Source organism: Astyanax mexicanus, chromosome 8, assembly GCF_023375975.1.
Source record: "Astyanax mexicanus isolate ESR-SI-001 chromosome 8, AstMex3_surface, whole genome shotgun sequence".
Classification (NCBI taxonomy): Eukaryota; Metazoa; Chordata; class Actinopteri; order Characiformes; family Acestrorhamphidae; genus Astyanax; species Astyanax mexicanus.
In genome coordinates, this window is record NC_064415.1 from 55,885,323 (window position 1) to 55,910,669 (window position 25,347).

Consider the following 25,347-nt stretch of genomic DNA (forward strand, 5'->3'; position numbering starts at 1 on the left):
CAAACAAAGATTCTGGGTAAATATACACATATATATATATATATATATACACACACTTTCGTTGGTGCTGTCCTACTACGTATTTATTTGATTTAAGTTACCATATTTTTCAGACTATAAGAAGCAGTGAAGCCACTCCGCTGAAGTACAGCGTTTTAAAAGTGAGTTTTAGTGAAGTTTCTCCAGCACTAAGACAGAGCAGTAGTAGCATTAGCTGCTAACCGCAGTGCTAGCTCTTTCGAGATTTAGAGGTGAGTATATATATATATCGGACTGTAGTCTGCATGTTCACCATGTTAAAACAAGCTCCGCAGGACAAACCGCTAGCTAATATTGCTAAGGGTTTCTCAGTCTAGCACTGTCGAGCTGCATTTACGAGCGCTAAGCATGGCTAACCACAGCTAACCACGCTAAAAATACTAAAAATCTAAGCTTGCTGTAAGTAAACCCAAGCGCTTTACCCAAATAAACAGTGTAGGTTCCATACATCAGCTCACAGATGCCTTGCACTGATTGACATCACCCTAGAAGTTATGTGCAGAGAAAGCACCATCTACCCACTCTCTTTTTTGTGTGCTCTCTCAGGGCTCCAGCCGCTGATTGCAAGCTGCATGACTGGGATTCGAACCAGCGATCTCCCGATTACAGTGACAGCGCTTTAGGTGTAAGTTTTAAGTTGTAACTATGTGAGTTACAAAATCTGTCTATATTACACACCACTCATGAACCTACATGAGATTTGTTTTCCAGAAATATCACCATAATGAAATGTTAAATGTCCATTGTTTGCCATTTAAATTCTATAATGATTATACTATAATTATACTATACCTTAAAGAAACAGCAGAAGTCATGCAGGGGACTCTTAGGACCCAGAAATCCCCACGCCAACACAGGGCTGATGTGTTCACACACCGTGTAGAAGTGAGCGATGAAGCCATCCTGCACCTGAACGCCACACAATCATGAGTTAACTAAAGCACTTAGTTAGCATTACCACTGTTACACAAAATTGTCATGTGACTATTATACGGTTTCTGTACTTTTTTTTTTACGTTTGTTTTGCCATTTCACCATTAAATAATTTAAGTAGTCTATATGTTTTTCTTTTCCAAAGAAAAGGCATTTACAAAACTATAAATCTCACTTTCTAATATTTCATGAATGCCAGAAGTGCAATTTTAGTAATAAATTTACCTCAGCAGTGCTACTCAAGTCACATGTGAGGGAAATTTACACAGAGAAAGTCAGCCAAAGTGAGTCTAAGCCTTAGTGAGCTCAGCTATCGTTACTATCCTAGTTCTGTACAGCTCATATCTCCTAGTTGAAAACTTGGAAAACTTTCAGTTAGTAAAGATTTAATGAACTCGTACTAAGCACAATTAATAATAAGCCCTTTTTTAAATTTAGTTTCATGTCACAAGTACACAAGTGTACAGTTTTTGTCAGAATATTTTTAGTTGCACAATATTCAATGTTTTTTTAATTTTTTTTTTTATTGTTTTCTTGTTTTGGGAAGAAATTTCAGGCCTAGAATTAGGTAAAATAATTGTCTAAATAATCTAATAAATATTACAGCTATTTAATTATAGGAAATAAAGACAGGCTAATCATTAAATGGTACCTTCATATGTTGTCTTTTCTGCTTCAGAACAGACCAGCAACTTGATGCGACAGCCTATGAGAAAACAAAACAGTAATATTAAAGCAGAGTAATACATTTACTTCAGTGTGGTTAAAATTGGACGTGATGAGGTGTTTCCCACTTACTGTCTCTTTGAAAGAGGCGTTGAGCCAGCGATTATTAACCACATTCTGGATGGAGATAGGAGGATTCTCCAAATCTTCGAAGGAATCCATCAGGATGAAGTCCAAAACAATGTCATAGAAATTCAAATGCTTAACCTAATGATGAAAAATAACACTAAAATCAGATAACTTAAGAATCCACCTCTAGCAAAACGCTGCATGGTTAACATTGACATCAGCAACTATGAGCTTTCCTGTTAAATACGATAGCTTTGTATCTCTGGGGCAAAAATAATAATAAACTAGGTAGGTGTGAAGCCCCTCAGACACTAAACATTCTTGGTTGATCAGCTCATTCTGGAATAGAGGGTAAATTTGTGTGCTACTACTTTAAACACGCTCAGCTATTTTCCAAGCACGTTTTCCCCTTTTGAATAAAGCTCATTAAAGCTGGACTGAAAGCTCTGCACTCAGATGGCTTGTACTTTGGCGCCAGCAGGTTCACGCATGTGAGAACGTGAGAGCTCCCTCACCCCTCTGGTTGCCAGTTCTGCCTCCGTGTTCTCCCAGTGATCCGTCTGCTCCAGGAAACAGATCATGTCCTCAAAAACCTCCTCGAACCTCTTGGGGCTCTGCAAACCCAAAAAATGTCCTGTTAGTTTCAGAACAAGTTGAATCTGTTGGTGACGATTGCAGTTACGGTTAAATTAAATGCACTCTATTTTTTAGAAACTAACTGCTAGCAGCAGTTAGCGGCTAATGCTAATGCTGCTCCAGCAGGGTTAGCAGCGGGCTACAGGCTGATAATACTCACCTAGCAGCTAATGCTAATACTGTCCAAGTCCCTGTGCTGGAGAATTAAACTATATAATGCTGTACTTCAGCAGTGTCTTTACTGCTCCTTAATAACTGACTGGTAAAATTCATACATAAAGTGCACCAGATTATAAGGCACACTCACGATTTTTGGAAAAATGAAAGGATTTTAAGTGCACCTTATAGTGCGAAAAATATAGTATTACAAATATCCAGACACTGGAATGATTAAAAATGATGAAATATGTAAAATAAATAAAACAAAAATACTGGCTCATTTACATTAATGGGCTCTTCTCGCAAACTATTGAGATCAATATCCTGTACGATAAGTCGATTATTATACTGTGACAGCATTTAATCCTGAATAGATGTGTAGAATTGATGGTACGAGTTTGAGTAAGTCTTGTTTTGTGCCAAAAACCCTCAGATGCAGCAGTGTCAGGAGTGCTGATCTACAGAAGTGTGCTGATCTACACTCACCTTCCTCGCTTTAACGATTATAGAGGACAAGATCTTCTTTCCTGTGTCAGCCAGAAACATCCTAGTTGCTCTTTCACATAGAATGACCTAGAGAGAGCGAGAGAGCGAGAGAGAGAGAGAGCGAGAGAGAGAGAGAGAGAAGCAGTGGGCAGCGTTATTTGAGACTCGGAGCCTCTCAAAAGGCAGAACTGAAGCTGATTTTTTAGGATTTCTGGACAAAAAGCTCCTGATTACAGAACAATGGTCGGGAGAAAAAACTGCTATACCTGACAGGCCTGGCGAATGCAGTGCAGCTTCGCCAGGAAATCAGTGTCCCCAAGACATTCGAGCATCTCCGTTCTGTACGGGAGAAAAGCAGCAGGTAAATGTACTGTAATAAATGATATAAAATTATGATTACTGTTCTTTTATCATAAATAAAATTAAACCACTGTGTTTTATCAAGTCCAAAGTGCTTCATGCTTCCCTCTATTGACAACTTTTATGAAGATGTGGATTTCATTTTCCAGCAGGACTTGGCACACTGCCCACACTGCCACAAAGTACCAACTGGTCTTATATAATAATAAAATTTTCTGAGACACTGATTTTTTAGTTTTAATTGGCTGTAAGCTATAATTATCAAAAATAACACTTAAAATAGTTCACTCTGTGTGGAATACATTTATATAATATACGAGTTTCACATTTTGAACTAAACACGGTCTTACCGGAGGACTCTACAGGAGATCTTGCCATCCTCGGCCATCTGCAGAGCTTCTTCATAGAAGGGGTAGTGGCAGAGCGAGCCGAGACCAAAGGCATTCCTCATATCCCTGTGTTCAGACAGCTGCAAAGCAGAGAGAGCCGTCAGCACATCTAGATCCAATAGAAGAAATTCAGGCTTGAACTATAAAACAGTTTTTTCTTTAGTACTCCAATTGGCGCTGAGTGCCATTTACTTCCTAAAGCAGAGCAACGAGGTGGTGCACTGAGTGATCCAGTAGTCTAAAGCACTGCCAATATGATTGGGAGAGCGCTGAGAATGGAGGTTCAAATCCCGGTTATGCAGCTTGCCATCAGCTGCCAAAGCCCTGAGAGAGCACAATTGGTCTTACTCTCTCTGGGTGAATAGATGGTGCTCTTTCCCCTCATATGACTCTAGTTACACAGCATAATGCATTTTTCCTGAGTGCTGTCCTGCCTGACCTCACCAAAGTTGCACCGTGCAGTTAGTAGCATGCCAAGCCTGGAGTAGCACCAACAGAAGTCCTAAATCATACAGTGCCTTGCAAAAGTATATACCCCCTTAAACTTTTCAACCTTCTGCCACATTTCAGGCTTCAAACATTAAGATATGAAATTGTAATTTATTGTGAATAATCAACAACAAGTGGGACACAATCATGAAGTGGAATGAAATTTATTGGATATTTTAAACTTTATATTAAAAAAAAAAAAAAAGTGGTGCTTCAAAGTATTAACGCAAGGGTGCTGAATAATACTGCACAGCCCACTTTTCAGTTTTTTATTTCTAAAAAAAAAAAAAAAAAAAAAAAAAAAAAAAAAAAAAAAAACGATTGAGTCCTACTTGTTGATTCTTCTTGAAAAAAAATTACAATCTCATATCTTTATGTTTGAAGCCTGAAATGTGGCAGAAGGTTGAAAAGTTCAAGGGGGCCGAATACTTTTGCAATACTTTTTGCACTGTTCATAATGTGCCTGAAAGGGATCTGCTGCCAACATTTTGGCGTCGGATAACTTATAACAAAATACGTCTGTTATCAGAAACATAGTCACGAACTGAAATAACCTTTTAAAGTGGTTTATTTGAGTGTTGTTCGAGAGCAGTGTGAGGCAGCGTTACCATGGAGACCGTGTGATTCAGCCCGCATCCTCACCTCTGCTGCAGACACAAAGGAGTCGGTGGAGGCGATGCTGACAGAGTCCCTCAAACACGAGTCGTCCAAATCCTCCCTCGCCGAGACGTCAGTGTGTTTCTCTGCCAGACAGACAGCAAAGATTAATCAATTACCACAACCAGCTCACGTGGAGCAGATCACTGACCTGGCGCCTGCACTGCAAAAAGAGCCGGGCCAAGACTTTCCCTCTGACTTTTAAGGAGTTAAAAGTCCTAAATTACATATCCTGTAGTGTTGAATATGTACAGTACAATTTTGTAAGTAATAGATGTACTCAATTCACCAGGAAATGTCCAGACAACGTAAAACTCTGAACAAGACGTGCTGAACTGCACGTGGTTTCTATGCTGACGATACACAACAATGTAAAAGTGTGTCCTGTACAAAACATCTTGTCGTCTCCTGTAACTCGATGACTTTGGACTGAGTCTAGGAGCTTTATTTAGACTAGAGTTGTGAGAAATGTAAGAGGTGGCTTCAGTCACATACACTGAGCTGATTGAGCAAAACCTTGCAGCAACAGCTCATGTTTTTCTATAAAGAATAAGAATAATGAAATTTCAGTAATCCCAATGGAACCCAGTCTTTTCACAGAGTGGGATGTGAACTCACCGTTGCTGGGATGTGAGGAATGGTCGGACATCCCCAGCGCTCCCTCAAACTCCTCCTGGAGGCGATAGGCCCTCTGCAGCAGAGACTCCAGCTTGTGGATGAATTCTGCACTGATGATATCCTGAGTACATAGAGGAATCCAGACATTTAGTGAGTCAATTCAGTTTTAGATCATCATCATCAAAGCAAGTGCTGATTTCAGACTGTGTCTCAGCCATGCAAAATTATCTGTTTTGGAAAATGAAGTGTAATGAGATGGAGCGCTACAGACTAGTAGCTCTCCAGCCCAGAGGGTTGTTGAACCCAATTACAGAACAGTTGATCTCAAAGCAGGTAAAACCAGGAAGAAAAAAAATGAATAAATAAATAAATAAATCCGCACGCAGAATCGAACCTGTGTAGCAGGGTCGTGGTCCAGTACACTACCGGTGCCCCGGCTAGTGATTTGGGACACAGCTAGGAAAAAAAAAACCTTATAAGGAGATAGGGAGCCCAAGAACGGGCGGAAACTAAAGTCACGCCAAGCGTGACAGAGAGAGACAGGGGAGGAATGTAAACTAAAGCTCCCCAGAGAAAGAAGCATTTTATTTGAATCCATTATTGTTCATTATTTGAAGAAAAAAAAAATGACAATAAATAAAAGTTTGCATATTTCATAGTAATAATTGGTGCTGTTTGTATCTATTTTAGAACATCTACAAAATCAAATAAAACTATATGAACTAAAAAGAGTCAAAATTGTCATTTCAAATCAATAATACATTAACAAAATATCAATATTTATTCATTTTTTTTTATTCAAAATGCTTTTTAGTCCAAGACCAAGCTTAAGTTATTGTCTGGGAAACTGCTCCTAATTGATCTGAAAAATTAAATAAAAACATTTAAAGATGTGTCCAATTTACATTACAACTGGTAGAACTCAATATAATAATAATGAACTTGACTTCTAATGTATGCACTTTTAACTCTCACAACTAAACAACTTGAACTTTGTCCAGCAGCAGCAGGGCACATGTACGCCGTGTCTAAGCTTCCATAAGCTCTCTACATCCTTCGCGGAGCCGAGCTCACCGCGGGACGCTTAGCTACTATTTTAAAATAAAGCAGCAGCTTAAGAGAAAGCTCGGCGGGTTTGGGTGAAAGTGAATCACGGTTAATCCTCACGTTTGGCCGCATCCGCCACCTTCAGCAGCGTCTGTAGGCGTGAAGGAAGCTCAAGAACAACACCTCAGTGCTGCTACTGCTGTAGACACGTATGGATCTAAAGCATTTCCAAGGCATTTCTGGCCAAAAAGCAAATGTCCAATAATATCAATAATAACATCCCCCCCCCGCAGCAGAAGACAGAACAGAAACATCACACACCATCAGTCCACAGTCTGCAGGGGAACACAGATCTAATCGATGAGTATTGACTGTAAAGTGTCATGTGTTCCCCGTGAGGATGAAGCTGGTAATGAGATCTGATGAGCTGATTTACAGCAAAGTCCCGTACCTCAACACTTTCCTCTGCTATGGCATCTCCAGCCCCCAGTTTAACTGAAGCGCAGCTGGTCTCGTCCTCCGCCAGCCGGCCACGAAACGTGAGCGCCTGCTCCCAACGACGCAGAGCCTCCTCAAACAGCTCCACGCCTGGAAAAACATGTTAGCTTAATTTATTTTTACATATAATCTTAGGTCTATATTATTTATCATCCTTTTTTTCTCCTCAAATTACCCAACCCACTCATTATGACTCCCCCTTTCACTAGTGTTTCTGCAACACCAAAAGGGTGAAGACTAGCATATTATATTCTATTTCTTTATTATGTTCTATTATTTTTAGCGTCATTTTATTTAGATTTTCCAATTTTATTTATATATTTTTATTTATTATTTTCTTTTTATATTGGAAAAGTCCATCCAAACAAACAAACAAACAAAAACTTACATTATGCTCACAATGTCCATACATGCCTGGTTATGTGAACACAGCCTTAGTGGTACCCGGTAATATTTCGGACAAAGTTTTGGCTTGAAAATATTTTTACATTTACAACAGAAACATGGTGTTGTAAGGCAAAATTCCCAATTAACTCCATGCATTTGACCATTTCACCTTCATCAACTTTAGATATTGAACCCATGGTTGTTTAGCTCTATTTGTGTCATATCAACTCCTGCATCCATTTACCATCGTTTTAAGAAATGGTGAGTAAATTAGAGGTAAATATCTCTATTTTGAATCACAATTTTACCTTTTGAAATAATAGCAAACGTCCTATATTCCCTTTAAAAGTCTGTTTATGTGAGATGTGCTGCTGTTACCCATCAGGTAGAGGTTCTCTGGAGTGCTGACAGGGATGATGCTCCGGAGCTCGCCGTCCTCTGCTCTGTCCCAGCAGCTGGATCCATTAGGACACGTGCAGCTACTGCAGGAGTTCATGCTCTTCACCTGAGAGATAAGAGAGTACAGTAAACAGCACTGAAACAAATTTAAGTTGTGTTCAGGGTCTGACTTTTACTAATTTAGTTTTTCACTGAAGGCTCTGAGACTTATGGAGATGACTAAAATATATAACAGCACAGCCCAAAAGCTAACAAACGATATATATAATTTGTAACACAGCCAACAAGTAACATGGCTACCAAGTAACACTAACATATACAAGTTGCACAACCTGTTAGTGAGTAGCAAAGCTAAAAAATGATGTAGATAACTTGAAACATAGCTAACAAGTAACACATATATAAGCCACATAAATTGTTAGTGAGAACTGTAATTAAAGCTACATGTTTACCGAGGCCAGACTCTGCAGGGAGCCGGAGAGCTTGCTGTACAAGCTGCCATTAGGCACCGCAAGGCTGGAGAAGCTGTTCTTCGTATTCAGAGACAAAGTCAGGTTCTGCCGACTGCCGTAGACATCTGGAGGAAGACAAGAGCACGGTCATTATTATTCACTACAAATAGATCTCACTATATCGGTAATATAATAAAATGAGAGCACTTAAAAATAAAGAGTTTTTTATTTTAACAAACTGAAAAACTCTGGAATTTATTCAAGAGGAAGATGGATGATCACAAGCCATCAAACCACCAAACTGAACTGCTTCAATTTTTGCATCAGGAGTAAAGCAGCATAAAGTTATCCAAAAGCAGTGTGTAAGACTGGTGGAGGAGAACATGATGCCTAGATGCATGAAAAAAAAATGTTGATGTCTAAACTCTTAAAACTTTATGAATATGAACTTGTTTTTTTGTTTTTTTGCATTATTTGAGGTCTGAAAGCTCTGCATTTTTTTTTTTTGCCAGTTCTCATTTTCTGCAATGCTCTCCCTAAATGACAATATTTCTATTTGGAATTTAAGAGAAATGTCTGTAGTTTATAGAATAAAATAATGTTAATTTTACTCAAACATATATCTATAAATAGCAAAATCAGTAGATCTGATTTGATCTGATGCCATAAAAAAGATGAGTTGAATTAAGTTTTTGAATTCAAAAGGTTTCTCAACAATATATCAATTCTTAACAATTAAACAAGCTTCTTTATGAAAACAAAGGTAGTCCTTTAATGACATTTCCCAAAGAACCCGAAGAAATACCGTTATTTTTAAAGTTGGGCGTGTCCTTGGATAATTTGCAATCACTCCAGTTGAGAGCGCTGGGTTTTTACCTTTTGGTTTGGGAAGTGTGGAGAGGAAATCGAAGGCCTCCTGCTCTCTGGGCGACTGGCTTTTCTTCCTGCCTTTTCTCCTCTTGAAGTGTCGGGCGAGGAGGGCGAGCGAGACGGCGCCGAAGGCTGTGGCGGCAACCAGCTTCTTGGTGCCGGAGCTCAGGCTTACCTGGTCAACAGAGGAGAGAGACATGAAGCCCGGGTCACGCTCAGGACTCCACTCAGCCGTCCGGCTCTCACCATACCCCCAGTAGAGTGACGGACACAGAGAGAAAGAGCGAGTGTGAGGGAGAGAGTGAGAGTGAGAGAGAGAGAGAGAGAGGGAGGGACGAAGAGACGAATGATGATAGGAGTGTTTTTCAGTGTTTGGAGAGCGATGACTGGTCAGCTGTGATTTGAGCTCAGATATCCTACAAGACTGATATCTCTCTCTCTCTCTCTCTCTCTCTCTCTCTCTCTCTCACATACAAATCTTTTTGTGCAATGTCAGATAGCAAACATGATATTAATGACTTTATGGCTTGTCAAGTCCAAATAAATGCAAAAACAATTATAAGGGCAAATCTATTGGCAATACCAACAGTTGGGCTCTGCAGCAGTATTTGTTTTGTTTTTTTATTTAAGTAAACTGCAGGTAGGGGCAGTGGGAGACCACTGGTTTAAAATTAAGCTGCCAGAGCCAGGAGAGAGCACAATTGGCCTTGCTCTCTCTCTCTCTCTGGGTGGGTACAGTAGATGGCGCTCTTTTCCCTCATCACTCCTAGGGTGATGTGGATCAGCACAAGGCTGATCTGTGAGCTGATGTATCAGAACCGAGTGGCTGCGCTTTCCTCCAAGCGTTAGCGCTTTGATGCTACACGGAAATGTATTTCAACAAGAGGCTGACTTAACATGTATCGGAGAAGGCATGTGCTACTTTTCACCCTTCTGGTGTTGGGCCATCACTAGTGATGGAGGGTTCGGTAATTGGCCTTGTAAAGATAAAAAATAAAAAATTAAATTCTAAAAAAATGCAGGTAAAAAAAAAATTTAAAAAAATCTGCATAGAGTTTTTAATATAGGCTTTTGATGTATCAAAAAAACGTGGGGTTAAGGTGGCTAATGAAGCCATTAATTAAGCCCTACTTAATATTTCATGTATTATTTTTATGATTAAATGCATGGCTTGTTTTAATATAAATGCTATACTTTTGAATCTTACATTTATAGATAATTATTTATCTCTTCTTCTGTATAAAAACACAAGTATCTTTGTCGTAATATATAGTGTCCCAAGCCAGTAACATTTGCCCAGTGTTGTTTACAGATCTCTAAAAATAATACATATAAACACCAAGCAGATCCAAAAATAGACCTCAAATCCTTTAACATGTACAACATTCACTCTGTGGTAACTCCTACTGCAGAGGCTTCTCCCTAAAACATTAAATACACCATATCTTCACTGTCACGCATGTGTTATAGATCTTTTTACTGACACTGCCTCTACTGTGACAAAAGCCTGTGGCTGTGGACGACACCCGATCAACACACTGCCATTAATAGCAGGACTTAACTTAGCAACCAGAGAAAGTGAGAATGCGGCACGGAGCACGCTCTGTCAAACAGCCAGCGCTCAATCCTCCCGCGTCTGCAGGGAACATTCTAGTGCGTATGGCTTAACATCAAAGAAGGCCGAGACCTGTGTCCTGAGACACCATTAACACAGGATACCCGTCAAAAGGTCACAACACTGTGACGGCACCACGGTCATAAGAAGCTAAAGAACTGAATGGAAGTCAATGGGGAATCGAGACAAATGATATAATCAGGTTACAGGCCCGTCCTAATCAATAATGCTTTAGACAGTTACATAATCCAGACAACACGGACAACTAGTGATGTGGCTGCGCTAGATTTTTTTCGGATGCTATTTAAAATAATTCAATCTATGATACCATAAAAAGTAAAAAAATATTTTAAGTTTAAAACTAATACAATGAATATAATTAAAGCTATTAAGAGCTAGAATTTCTAATAATAGTTCACACACAAAGACTGGTGACAGACACTGACCCAACAGTACTGTGGTTAAACACATAAATGTTTGGTCAATTAAAAGCATAATGGATTTTTTAAAAATTCCACCAAAGGCAAATTTTTGCTCAACTTTAAAATTTAGAAATCTGGTGTGAAATGGACTTTGGGTGTAGTAAAGCATAATAAGTAGGAAATTTTGTTCAACAGCTTATTGTTTATTTAACTCATTTGCATATTGTGAGCATCCAAGTATCAAAGTACACAGACACATCATCCACGCCTATAGCACAGTTAAACCTGTGAGGGCGCTGCAGAGGCAGACATTAACATTACCACAATAAAAACGTTTTTTTAAGGGTTAGGAAATGTTTATAAAACATTTCCTAACCCTTCCATCTAACCATCTTTAAAGGAACACATTTCAGCCATTAATGAAAAACATATGGTTTAGGGTTTAAGTGGCGCTTTAAAATTCCAAACAACTTTTTTTTTTTTTTTTTTTTTCTGTTATTTAATGTTTTATTGGTTTTAAAGTAATTACAATGTACAGGAAAATAGCACATTAATCAATCTCAACAAACAACAAACAAACTAACAAACAAACAAACGAAAAGATTTGCTAATAGCACACAAAAAAAGAATAAGCACCAGTGTTATAAGCACTAATGCAGAAGATAAAATCATTTTAGCAAAGTAGTAGCTAAAATGATTTTATCTTCTGCATTAATAGACAAAAAAACTATTTTACTTTCATGGAAAGAGACACAGCCACCTTCTTTAACTATATGGAAAAACTTTTTAATGGAAAACATTTTGATGGAACGGGTGTCCTATTCTTTTAACCCAAAATATAAACTATACTATGGAACGTGGGACAAGGCAGCAGAGTATTTAAACTCGATTGACTTATAGCTATGCAACATTTCTTATACTTCTGTATTGATTGCTTTATTTTATAAAATTCCAAACTCTTTAAAACACGAACATCCTGCGTGAGGCAGCTTACCCGTGGGAGTGAGGAAAAGACAGCCAGAGGCAGGTCCACCACACGCAGGGCAGCCAGCTTCAAGGACAGCTGGGAGTTTCGGAGCACGTCTTCTGCCATTGTGCCATAATCACATCACCTCAGCTAGGGCCCATTTTCATTCATAGGCTGAAGAAAATGTCAAACACAACAATATAAACTACCAGTCAAACGTTTCAGTAGTAGTCCAGTAGCAGTGCTGAACAAGCTTTTCCATTTTCTAAGCAATTACTTTATTACTACACCTCACCTACTAGACTTCTAATTATTTTCTGCACTGCTGAAACTGAGACTTCAATATTAAGCTGAGCTAAAGGCGCTGTTGCCATGTAAAAAATAAAATAAAATAAAACAAAATAAGAGACCACTTCAGTTTCTGAATCAGCTCTGAAATAGCTCTGATTTCGTTATTTATAGGTTTATGTTTGTGTAAAAATAATTGTTGTTTTATTCTATAAACTACAGTTTATATTCTATAAACAGACAACTTTTCTCCCAAATTCCAAATAAAAATATTGTCATTCAGAGCCTTTATTTGCAGAAAATGAGAAATGGCTGAAATAACAAAAAAAAAAAAAAATGCAGAGCTTTCAGACCTCAAATAATGCAAAGAAAATAAGTTCATATTCATAAAGTTTTAAAAGTTAAAAAAACAATATTTGGTGTATTAACCCTGTTTTTTTTCTTGGCATGTTCTCCTCCACCAGTCTTACACACTGCTTTTGGATAACTTTATGCCACTCCTGATTATATTCCAGAGGTTTTCAAATTGGTAAAATCAAAGAAACTCATAATTTTTATGGCCTCTTATTTTTTTCAGAGCTGTGTCTAGACAAACATTAGCCAATCCTCATTCAGAGTTTATAGCCACTTATATTAGCCACATCCTTTTCTAAAGCAGTCCCGATGAGAGCCAGTTTCATCATCATTGTTTCTGATGGTCTTGCCGTGACTGCACTTTAAGATACTTTTAAAGTTTTTAAAATGTGTTAAACTGACAGACCTTAATTTCTTAAAGTATTTTTTTCTTTACCTAGTTGAGTAGTTCTTGCTTTCCATAATATGTATAAGAACATTACTCAAATATTCACTATTCACTGTATACCTGTAACTCTACCTCTTCACAACTGATGCTCTCAAACGCTTTAACGTTAACATTATCACCTGATTCTCACATGAACACATTAACATTAAGAATCAAGAAATTCAAGTAATTAACTCTTGATGAGTTCAGCACAGCTGTTAACTGAAAGCCTGAATTCCAGGTGACTCTACCTCATAAAGCTGACTGAGAAAATCCAGCCAAGATGTGCAAAACTGTCATCTAAGCAAGAGGTGCCTAGTTTGCAGAATCTATAACATATTTAATCACAATTTGGATGACTTTAGTATTAATCTACAATGAAATACATTTTTTAAATAATTAAAAAAACTGAATTGAAGGTGTCCAAATTTTAGACTGGTACTGTATACACACACACACACACACACACACACACACACACACACATATATATATATATATGCACATCTATGCATTTATTTATGTTTTATGTGTACACCTGACTCTAGGCTGTAAGGTGAGGACTACAGAACTACAGCAGGTAGATTAGCTAAACAGAAAGATTCCTAACATTATATTCATATTAATACACCACATGTATTTAATATGAGCAGATTTATCACATGGGGCACTAGATCAGCACATTAATGGAATAATCAGAGGAATAATCAGCTTACTGTCAGCGTTTATGCGCTTCGTGATCCATCTCTCCGGTCTGAGCTCAGACACGAGCAGAACGTGGGGAGGACGGAGACTGGGCTGCTTATGTAACACTTCCATAGATAGAATAAAAGCACCTTCAAAATAAAAGTCCTAATAAGCTCATTTTAAAGTTCCCAAGTGTTATTACCAAGAAAAAGACAAATGTTATTTATCATTTACTATTATTTTGAAGGTTAGTTCAGCAGCTTTTAACACAAAAACAACCCCAGTGGTTAGAGCAGTGGGTTATTGATCAGATAGGATCAATAACCCAATCAGATAGGGTTTAGGGTGTTTTTTTCATATTTTTTTTCTTCATATGTGTGTATATATATATATATATATATATATATATATATATATATATATATATATATATATATATATATATATATATATATATATATATATATGTTTTTTATCACTAACAACTGATCTGTGTTCACATTTAAAAAACTATAAATATACTATAAATACTAATCTATCTATCTATCTATCTATGCCTGTCTGTCTGTCTTTCCAGTGGAGCTGAAAAAGATTATGTGTGTTAAAAAAACAGGAGGTGGTCATACTGTTATGATTGTTTGGCATACAGTATGGGGACCTTGTAAAACTACACAGAAAAAAACAGTGCCATAATTCTGACACAATTTTAATTACCTAATAACAATTAAATCACATAACACCAGTGACACCTACAGGTTATGTGCTGCCTAACAAATTAAGTAAAAATGAAAATTGCCCTTGTTTTACTTACGTTAACTGTTAAACGTGACACTGACCTAAAACCTCTTTATTATTTAACTCTAACCATTTGGTGTAGTATAAAATAAATGTGGTTTCATCCATTTTTCTATTTTTTATTTTTTTTTTGTTTCTGCGCTTTTGTTACAAGATGCAAATAAATATAAAAAAAATGAGAGAAGATATTTTATTTAAAATGTTAAAATATAAAAAAATAACTTTTTTTTTAATGTCTGTTTACATTTTAGCCTGAAACAGTCAGAAAATTGAACTGATGGACGTTACACTGAGCTCCATGCCTCTGCAGTCCGGCAGGGGGCGCTTGGGCTGGGGTTGTGAGTAAACGCTGCGTACGTGATTCAGCCCCGGCTCCTTTTCTCGCCGATAGGCGGCGCCGTCGCCGCTCCGCCGCTGATTACTGGCGTTACGGAGCAGGAAAGCGCCGCTCTAATGTGTCACAGCTAGCGAAGCTCAGCCTGGAGGACGAGCAGGATGTAAATACAGGATAAAACGCGAGATTGTGGATCTTTAACCGGCGCAGGAGCGGATTAATCTGCGTGTAAACCGGAGCAGTCTGTCTGGAGGTAAAAAGCCTGGAGTCAGCGGCGGCGGCGGGGCTGCGTTATTAGCTCAGCTAGCGCTATAGGTTAGCTAACCTAACTGCTGCGTTAGCCGGTGTTACAGGCTGTAGAGCTGGTATATTATGTGTTAATATGTGAGTTTATCAGGCTGCTGCTTTTGGTTTGTGCTTGAGCTTCTCGCTGAGTGAAAATCTGAACGTGAACTTCAGTTAAACGCGCTTGTTCTGTGTCGTTAGCGCGGTTAGCTTAGCCAGCTGTCAAATGCCCTTATGGCCTACTCAGCTTTCACTTCGGGCGTGCTCCAAACTGCTGTACGCCCCCTTCGTAGTGCTCTACTGTAACGGTCGTGTGGAAGAAACTTCCTTTTACACTTTTAAACATAAAAATAGGTTAGTTAGCTAACCTTGCTATCTGCATAGTGTGTGATACAACATTTAAGACACTCTTTTTGTGCAAGTAAGTGCATATATGTTGGATTTTCTTATGTTTTATATAGCTAGCGACTAACGTTAGCTTAGCGTGCTAGCAATCTGTCTCTGGTCACTATCTAGTTAGCTAGTTTACCCGCACCAAGTCTTCTCTTAACCTTTAAATATTAACCCTTTTAGTGGAATGGAAAAAAAAAACTATCAAATATTTGAATTAATTAGTTTTATTTGCTGTATAAATTTTATGAAGTAAAGCTATCTAACCCGTAGATGAAGGCAGCTTTCTTGATTTGCATTTTCCCCTCAGGATTAACCCAGTTTGCTCATTCCCAGATACCACCCTGTGACTGTGCAGTGGGTTTAGAATGGAAGCCCTCTACTATAAAATACTATAGTGTAATTAATGATGCACATTTTTCTTTGGCCAATAACTAAAATTGTATTTTTTTTAATGGAAATGTGTGATTGTTGCTTATAGGGTAAATTGAGTAAGCCTTGGTTTCTCCTGAGCTTTAGTTTTGTTTTTAAAGCAGACTGGAGTATCTCCACTTTACTCAGTTCCCACAACTAGGGCTGCAACTAATGATTATTTTGATAATCATTTAATCTGTCTTTTTTTAGTAACGTTAATAGATTATTACCCAGATAAAAAGGGGAAAATAAACCAAACTCGCTTTGTGCTAATTTTGTAATTAGACACAAAACACAAAACCCACCATTTTTAAAAAATGCTAGTGTTCACATGAGGAAATAACCTGACATTTACATTCATTTTATTAGTATAATTGTTGAATAACACAAGAACAGGGTCTGTAATGCAAATATATACTTGGCTGTGACTCTCAAACACTTCACTGCTAAAGCTAACTTATTCAGTAGATGAGTGAGTGAGTTATCCATTTACAAAAATAAGACAAAAAATGTTGTTTAATAACTAGCAGGCTCTATGAAAATGAGAGTGAGAGAAAAAAAGAATAGAATGAACTTATGTGAATCTCCTCTACCCATGGATCCAATATGCATCCAGCTTTAAGGTGCTTTATTGCCATGGCTTTGGTTGGCGTATTGCCCAAATTATGGGGTAGCAACTTAACTTATGTGTGTAATAACATCGACCCAACTGATCCATTAATATTAATAGATTTTAATCAATTTAATTGATTAGTTGTTGCTGCCATCACCATAATTTACTCAGCCCCCATAAAAATATACTGTCTTCATGCCCCTCTACCCCACACCTGACATTAGACATGGTGCCAATTGGTTGGCGTTTATCTGTGACAGATAGTCCAAGTCTTTTTGCAGTATTTTTCTACAGTATAAGTGCACATGTGCTGCTCATCCACTTATACACTTATTAATAACTCAGTAGCGCTTTAAATACAAACATTCTGCCTTCACTGAAACCCAGGTCAGGCTGTAAAGTGAATCTCAGAAATGGAGAAGTAGATTCTCACCCTATTATTTATTGGACAGCAGCACATTCTCAGGGTGGTGCTGAGGGCTGAGCTTGTTGTATTTCTGCAGCCAGGCCTTCTGCAATCTCACGCTTTGTTATTGAGTGATAAGGCATGCCCTTATCGCTTTTACTGCTTTTAGCAGAACCTCACTGAACAGATAAAAGCATCGCTCTTGACACTTGATAACTGCTGAGCTACAGCTATTGATATCCCTCACTGGAATTTGAAAACAACCCGACTCACAGATCAGTTCTGACTAGATCTGGATTGAAGATTTATATCACAACATATATCTTGATTTTAGTCAATAATGTGATATAATCCCCATATCGATCTAAACATTAAAAAAGCCACAGAAAAATGTGAATAGATGTCTGTGCTTACAAACCTCATTACATGAGTAAGCACCCTGTAATAAAAGGTCAGTCAGTGAAAGACACTGTAAAGAATTTTTATGTAAATATTCTTATTGGATTTAAAAATCATCAATCATCAAATCAAAAATCGTCACTCTCTATTATGATATTAGTATGTAATAAATGTGGAATTATAGCCTGCCCTAGGTTAGACCAAATCTCAAATCCAGTCTCTAATGTGTTCTGTTGTATGCCACAAGAAAGAGCTGAAAAACGGCAAGTTTAAGTTCATTTTTACACTTACTCACATATACAAATAAAATAAATACTTTAGCATCACTTATCACACTTTCTGTAAGTGTGCTTACAGTTTACTTCCTCTTCAAAAGCACTCTGTGATGTTTTTACATTTTTTAGGTGGGATGAACTTTGTCTCTTAAAGAGGTAGTTGTTTTGTTGTATAGTTGAGGTTGTTAACAGTGAAGAATGCAGCAGAAACACTGTTTAACACTGAGAACAGGAAGATGTACTTGTGTAAAGAATCTTCTAGAAGAACAGGTCCTACTCTTCAGCTAAACTCTAAAAAAAATGGGTAGGCAATTCTTAAAAAAAAAAAAAAAAGTAGACAGTTTATTTGTATATCATCTGAAAGAAAGAGTCTGAATAAGTAGATATTGAAGTAAGTAGACATTTAATTAACATGATTGGTCACTGACCCCAATTAAGAAATGTAATGCTTGGTTCTTTATACAGTCAATACCTCATTTATTGTATTTATTGAAATCTAAAAAGCTTTTTTGTTCAGCATTATTCCCGTGCAACACACTGTGATGTGTGTTAATAAAGAGGGATGTATGTAGGGATGTGAATTGAGCACTGGTATTAAATTAATACATTTATGTTTTTAGAAAATACTGGGTTTTATTTAAATTTTTATAGCTAAATTTCAAGACTCGCCTGCCTCATTTTATCAATCTTCTGTGCTTCTTGGAATTCATAGTCCCACTGACGTTTCGGATTGGTTATTTGGACGACTCCAGCATGTGGTTCTCCATCTTCAGCCCTGCAGAGCTTCAGCATTGCAGTGTGTGATGATGTCCTACATGCAGCAGATTAGTAAAGGCAGAAGGCAGATAAACCAGTCCCTGGACAGCAGTGTCCTGTTGCAGCAGAGAGGAGATGTGACTATATAAAGATGTTGGCAGAGGATGAAACGCCAACAGTTCCGTTGCAGGCAAGACAAGACAAGATATGCCAGGAATAGGACTACGTCTGTATAGAGTACCATAGTCTGCTGTTCTCCTGTTGTCTTTGCCTTGTCTTTTACTTCCTTTAGGTTCTGTATCTACCTTTCTTTATGTGTCTTACACATACATAGATCTTCTGGGTCTTTATTTGAAATTAAAGATAAATCAGAAACGTCAGTCACTGGTTTATACCAATTAATTTACTTGTATGATCATTGCTGTAATAAAACTAATTTTCAACATAAACTGGCCCAACTGTACTCTAAATGCACTGTCCAGATAATGTAATGTAAGTTTTGGTTGCTCTCAGAGTTTCATCCTGATGCTCTTTTTTAAAAAAAAAAGATAAACCAGTCAGTGATTTTTGGAGCAGATTGCAGATTAATGATTGCCAGTTGTGTTTGATCTTGATCGGCTGATTACCGATACCAGATATAGGTGTTGCTAAATGCAACACTTAATTATTCCAGGCAACTTTGTGATGTGAAATCATGCAGGGCTTCTGTAACATGCTCTGCAGTCAATGCAGTGTCTCTTGAGTAAATATTCTAAACTTATTAAAAGCAACCACATTAAATACAGTGTGAAACTTGTATTAAATGTGGAACAGTTCTAAAAAAAAAAAAAAATAATAATAATAATAAATCCTTATTTTAAATGTGATTTTTTTTAAGCTTTCCTCCTGCTGCTGCTCTTCTCTTATTTGTGGTTAAATGTGGTCTGAAATCGATTACTGTTACATGTGGGTAGAGCTGTTAGCTCTGTTGTGTTGCTGTGCTAATAGCTACTCACTGTATGAGCTGGAATAAATATATGTCTTCTATAGAACTGTTTCTACTTGCACTAATGTCATTTGAAACCCCTCTCTCTCTCTCTCTCTCTCACACTTTCACAGTTAAACTAATATAAAAGTGATGCCACCCGGCACAAGCTGCGACTGTCCGCACCTGGAGTGCGTCGGAGAGATCACTAAAGAGGAACTCATCCAGAAATCTCATGTGAGTCCACTCTCAGTCCTCAACATTCCTGCAGTCATTATCTTATCTTATCATTATCATTATCTTTATCTTTCCATTATCACTCTCTGTTTCACAGCTGTGTGATTCTTCTGTTTATACTTAAAGGAAAAGTTCAAATCAAAGTCAAATGAACATGATTGATAACTGACCTCAGATGCAGCCAAGTCATATTTAGTATCTGGCATGTGCTTCTTTAGTTTACAACAGGAAATACTGGACAAACACTGACGCAAAAGTCTGATATCAAACATGCCTTTAGACATATCAATATTGCCTGCATCTGGGTCAGTGCTTTTACTAAATGTTTCCTTTAATTTTTCCTTTTTGTAAAAAACAAAAAAAGAAAAAAAATAATTTTAGTATTGTTGTGCAGTAGGGGTGTGCCATATCGTATCATACGCAGTAATATCGCCAAAAATGTACCCTGAAATATCAAAAAAATAATTCACAATGTTCTCATTATTTCCCATTATATATCTACTAGAGACAGATTATATCTGTCCAGTATCATTTATTTTACTTTAATCCTGGATATATGGAGATATTTGGAGTGCATTACATTGGAGTTTCATGACATTCTGGATTATTGACTTCTGTTACAAATCTGATAAAATAATTATTTTTTTATATCTCAGTTAGCCATATAATATTGCATGCAATAATTAAATTAGAAAAAAATATTTAGAATTTTGTGTTTTGTCATATCGGCAAAAGTATCGTTATTGTGAAAATACCATGAAATATCGTGATATTATTTTAGAGCCATATCGCCCACCCCTAATGTGCAGTACAAATGGTCTGCAAAACTCATGAAATGACTAATACAATGAATGTGTTGTGGTTTCAGGGCCAGTGCCAGGACTGCAAAGTCGGGGGACCAAACCTCTGGGCCTGTCTGGAAGTAAGTGAACTCATATTAGCATTATTTAATTCTTTGTAATGTGATACCATTTAGGGGTGGCAGATATTTTTGTTTATGTATTTATTTATTTACAATTTTTCTTTTTTCTTTCTAGAATGGCTGTTCATATGTTGGCTGTGGAGAATCTCATGCTGACCACAGCACCGTCCACTCTCAGGTTGGTGTACCTGCTGATTTTATTTCTTTATTTGTAGAGATGTACTAAACACATGTTTTGCCCTTGAGTCAGAGTCATTTGATTTCGAGTATCTGCCGATACCAGGCCCTGATCCGATACTTTGGGAATGGAGAAAAAAAGAAAGAACATCTTCTTAATCTTCGTTATAATCAAGTGCACGTTATGTATGAAAATAGAACAGAAAATAGACATTTATTGATGGTGCGCCTTATATTCCGGGACAGATACACAATCCTATCCACTGAGATTCCCACTGACAGGTTATATATATATTGTATATAAAGATGTACATCTCAATTATTAAATTTTAAAATTCGTATTTAAACATTAATATGATCAATCTCCCAGAACTATACTGTATGAATACATGTTATGCATTTTTAGCATGCACTCTCAGTGACTGGGCAAAACTGTCATCAAAAAAAGACAATTCTGCAGTGCTCTGTTTCTTGCTGCGGTAAGATCATGCATTATTAATCAGAATTCACTGATCAGACCACCTCCTCATGTCTGCTGTGTGTGTGTGTGTGTGTGTGTGTGTATCTGCAGTGGGTATTTGCACTCAGGGCTCTGTAACGAGTGAGTGAGTTCGGTGGAGAGTGTCTGTCCCACTGACCTACATTATTTTCAGAGTGTTGCGTTTCTTGGAGGTGCTTAATAAATGAAAGCTGCACCCCTTATTAAGCCCCACCTGGCTCTGTGAGCCTCTTTTTAATGCCAGTGTAAAGAACATTATGTTAACCTCACGAACAAAAGGCGGGGATTAATTATTAGAGTTATCCTTCTGAGTGAAAATTAAATCAAAGCCAAGATAGAAAGAAAAAAAAACCTCCTCAGGAATAAGTTGGATTATTGATTACAGGTTTGTGGTTTCAATGGCCAGGTTCACTAAGTTGCCACTGTTGGGCCTGTGAGCAAGTTTAATATACTGTACAAGAGCATAAATAAAAAATAAGTAATTGTTTTCTTTTTTATTTTATACATTTATTTTATATATACATTTTTAGCTAATTCTCTCCCTAATTTACACGGCCACTTACCCAACCCACTCATTAGGACTCCATCACTCCTATCACTAGTGATGCCCCAACACACCAGGAGGATGAAGACTAACACACACCTCCTCCGACACATGTGAAGTCAGACTCCGCCTGTTTTTGAACTGCTGCTGCTGATGCAGCATTGACGAGTAGCATCACAGTGCACTCAGAGGAAAGTGCAGAGACTCAGTTTTGATACATCAGCTCACAGATGCAGCCTTGTGCTGATCCACATCACACTAGAAGTGATGTGGGGAGATAGCACCATCTACCCACCCAGAGAGAGAGCAAGGCCAATTGTCCTCTCTCAGGGCTCTGGCATCTGATAGCAAGCTGCATGAACGGGATTCGAAAGCACTTCGCCTTCTTGACCACTCTGAACCCCAAACATCTTGCTTAATAATGGAAGGACTGTGCAGTAAAGCATGTGGGATCAAAAGGGAATTGAACACTCAATCTCCTATTGAAAGTACACCAACGCTTAGACTGTTGCGCCACCCAGGAGGGTGATGGCAAGCACATCATTGGGCAGTCGAGTATGCTTTAAGAAGAATCCTATCAGCTTAATTTTTTAAAGTATAAAACCTCAGTCTTCAATTAAAAGTACCCAGCAATAAGACAGTTACCCCACCCAGGAGCCCATGGCATGAATATCTATATATATCAGTATATTATGGATGCCATAAAAAAAAAAACTGTCTCAGTTCCTGCAGTTTGGCCTGCATTGTGCAAAGTCACGGCAAGGTTCACACTCTGCTCACTCTGGGCAGCTCCAATCAGTCAGCCTGTAAATATTTCATGCCCCGTTCAAAAGCAGCCGGCCTGCTGACCAGACTGTGCCCGGCTTGGGCAGGGCAGTGCAGCCCATAAATGATGGAGGAGGCTGCATGGCACAGTCTGTAAAAGCACATCTGCTGGCCAGAGTGGAAGCTAATCTACCGCTGATGAATAATGTAGTCACCCCTGAACCACAGCTGTGTGTGTGTGTGTGTGTGTATGAGAGCAGACCTCGCCCTGCCACTCCCCATCTCCCCTACACACCACCCATCACCCTGTGACACACAAACACACTCAGGTTTACACACACGTACACACAAACACACACACACACACACACACACCTGCCATATGCTCCTTAGCTCCTCTGTGGTGCAGAGTTTTGCCTTCACTTTGTTCACAGCTGATTCTCACTGTGTGAGAAGATGTGAGAAGATGAGATGCTGCTGTTTCTCATTCTTTTAATGATTTCTTTTTTCTGCGGCTGCCGTTTTGCACAACTGCATTTTCGTGGAATATTCTTAGATTCCTCTGTGAGACAAGAGTTCACAGTCTGCTGCATTGATTCATATTCAAAGTGCAAGCCTGGTAAAAGAAACCAGAATAGTAGACGGGGATTTCTGTGATTTTGTTTCCATCCGAAACGACCATGTGTGTGTGTTTCTCAGACGTCCTCTGTTTTTACCTACTGTTTTTCGCTGAAGTCTGTGGTCCTCCGTTAATTTTAGTCCCGTCCAGATGCACATCTCTGAGTTTCGTTTTTTCGCAGTTAATAAAATAGCTATTTGTCCACTGCCGTGCACCGTAATAACACTTAAGGCGTGCATTTCCACAGAGATCCACGTAAACAACACAACAGCGAGTGGAAATGGAGGAGCTACTGAACACAATGTCATGTGACCGAGAAAGCCCTAAAAAAACTCACTGGTCCTCCTGTTGTTTCAATTGCAGTCCGAATGCAAGAGTTTTATCTCTGAGTAGAATTGTGGAATATTTTTCACAGACGTCCCCCTGACAAACTAATCCCGTCTGTATAGTGCTTTAGTAAATTAAAGCAGATTATCTCCACTTTTATCAAGAAGACGTATTTCCGAGAGAGGGTGTTGAATTCGGCACAACACTGGCAAGCTCAGTGAGCAGTGAATAATGGCGTAAGCGTGCTCGGGCACGGATTGTTTAAACGCAGTGTGAGTACAGGCCAGTGGGGGAGTGGGAAAGGGCCAGAACCGTGCTCCAGCACCATTTAACTGAACCGTGCCTATTGTCAGTACACCCTAAAATATGCCTCGTTACAAAAATCATGTCTGTTAAAGGTATTTAGAAGGTCAAAAGGGTACTCAACACTAGAACACTGCTGGATCTGATTTAAAATATCAAATACTGCCCATTCAGTTACTTTGATTGCATCAGGGAGCACAAAATCCAAACTTCCCTAGTTATAATGTAGCAAAAATAGTTCAGGTTGGACTTTGGAACTTCACATTACAGCATATTTCATATTCTGGATCTCTAAAATGAGTCACTGTTCACTTCAGCTTTTAGAAAGTAGTTAATATTTAATAATTTCTGAAAACTGAAATAAACTGTGTTGTTGCACAATATGAGACGTGTCGTGTCCTCTTTCACAGAGTCCTCTGGGCACTTTGCTGAGTTAAAAAATCATCATGGTTGCTTCAGAGAGGAGTGATATTTTTGTCCACCATATTACCCCTCTGTGTGACTCCCTGCAGGAGACGCGGCACAACCTGACTGTAAATCTGACTACGCTGAGGGTGTGGTGCTATGCCTGCGCCAAAGAGGTCTTCCTGGACAGGAAGCTTGGGCCTCCCAACCTGCTGCCCAGTGCTGTCAAACCCATCTCCCCTCTGCAGACCCCCAGCCAGGTAATCCTCCACCTCTTTATGTAGCTCTATAACAGTATGTGTTGCTGCCTACCCTGTACCCCATTCCTCATGAACTACAGAGCAACCCTGGGGTGAGAAAATGGCCATTGATTAAGGGCAAGACCATTGATAAAGATCCAGAAATTATAGTCTCTAGCTGTACACCAGCAAGGTGAAGATATAAGGTAAGGATAATGCAAGTCAGTATACTGCTTATTGACTGAAAACATAACATAAAACCATGTTTTTCAGGAACCTGCAGCTCCAGGCAGCCCAACATCTCTGAGGGTTCCCCCAGCTGGAGCCTGCGAGGACCTGGATATGGAGACTGAGGAGGAGGATGACTTGAGGACCAGAGGTGAGGAACCTTCCTTTTTCCATTAAGTCTACAGAATACACTCTGGTTCTATATAACACAATGTAACTCCATAGGAAATCACTGTTACTCATGAAAGATCATCAAAGATACCAAAATGATGTCCTTGTTACCTCCTTGCTACCAAATATCTACCATACTGACCTGTGCGTATACACTGTGAAGAGACATCAGCAGCTCATTTAAGGGAACAACAAAGTTATTTTATTCTTTATTCTGTTTATTGTTGATGTAAAAGCTGGATTTGCTGAGCGCACAGCGCACCTGTGTAGCTTAGACAAAAATGGATGGGTGACTTTTGACTGTTG

At 38.4% G+C, this 25,347-nt stretch overlaps 2 protein-coding genes across 5 annotated transcripts in view; one reads left to right on the forward strand and one right to left on the reverse strand.

Moving 5' to 3' along the window:
• miga1 (mitoguardin 1) overlaps positions 1-14,094 on the reverse strand; it is a 16,189-nt gene extending 2,095 nt beyond the window's left edge. The window contains exons 1-15 of the mRNA XM_022677837.2: positions 14,004-14,094; positions 12,246-12,392; positions 9,221-9,389; positions 8,345-8,469; positions 7,872-7,998; positions 7,060-7,196; positions 5,562-5,682; positions 4,929-5,029; positions 3,759-3,877; positions 3,315-3,387; positions 3,049-3,135; positions 2,283-2,381; positions 1,771-1,905; positions 1,625-1,678; positions 832-948 (exon numbers count right to left, since the gene is read on the reverse strand). Of these exons, the coding sequence (XP_022533558.2) occupies positions 832-948; positions 1,625-1,678; positions 1,771-1,905; positions 2,283-2,381; positions 3,049-3,135; positions 3,315-3,387; positions 3,759-3,877; positions 4,929-5,029; positions 5,562-5,682; positions 7,060-7,196; positions 7,872-7,998; positions 8,345-8,469; positions 9,221-9,389; positions 12,246-12,344 (1,563 nt within the window). The 5' untranslated portion in view covers positions 12,345-12,392; positions 14,004-14,094. The remainder of the gene's footprint in view (positions 1-831; positions 949-1,624; positions 1,679-1,770; positions 1,906-2,282; positions 2,382-3,048; positions 3,136-3,314; positions 3,388-3,758; positions 3,878-4,928; positions 5,030-5,561; positions 5,683-7,059; positions 7,197-7,871; positions 7,999-8,344; positions 8,470-9,220; positions 9,390-12,245; positions 12,393-14,003) is intronic.
• Positions 14,095-15,166: 1,072 nt separating this feature from the next.
• The window catches only part of usp33 (ubiquitin specific peptidase 33), a 28,599-nt gene continuing 18,418 nt past the window's right edge, over positions 15,167-25,347 (forward strand). The window contains exons 1-7 of one of the 4 annotated variants that reach the window (XM_022677835.2): positions 15,167-15,356; positions 18,598-18,831; positions 19,740-19,842; positions 20,711-20,764; positions 20,880-20,942; positions 24,511-24,663; positions 24,916-25,021. In XM_022677835.2, coding sequence (XP_022533556.2) covers positions 19,759-19,842; positions 20,711-20,764; positions 20,880-20,942; positions 24,511-24,663; positions 24,916-25,021 — 460 coding nt within the window. In that variant the 5' untranslated portion in view covers positions 15,167-15,356; positions 18,598-18,831; positions 19,740-19,758. Of the gene's footprint in view, positions 15,357-15,636; positions 15,810-18,597; positions 18,832-19,739; positions 19,843-20,710; positions 20,765-20,879; positions 20,943-24,510; positions 24,664-24,915; positions 25,022-25,347 lie in introns of those variants that run through there. The other 3 variants (XM_022677836.2, XM_022677834.2, XM_049483152.1) reach the window with 3 other exon arrangements.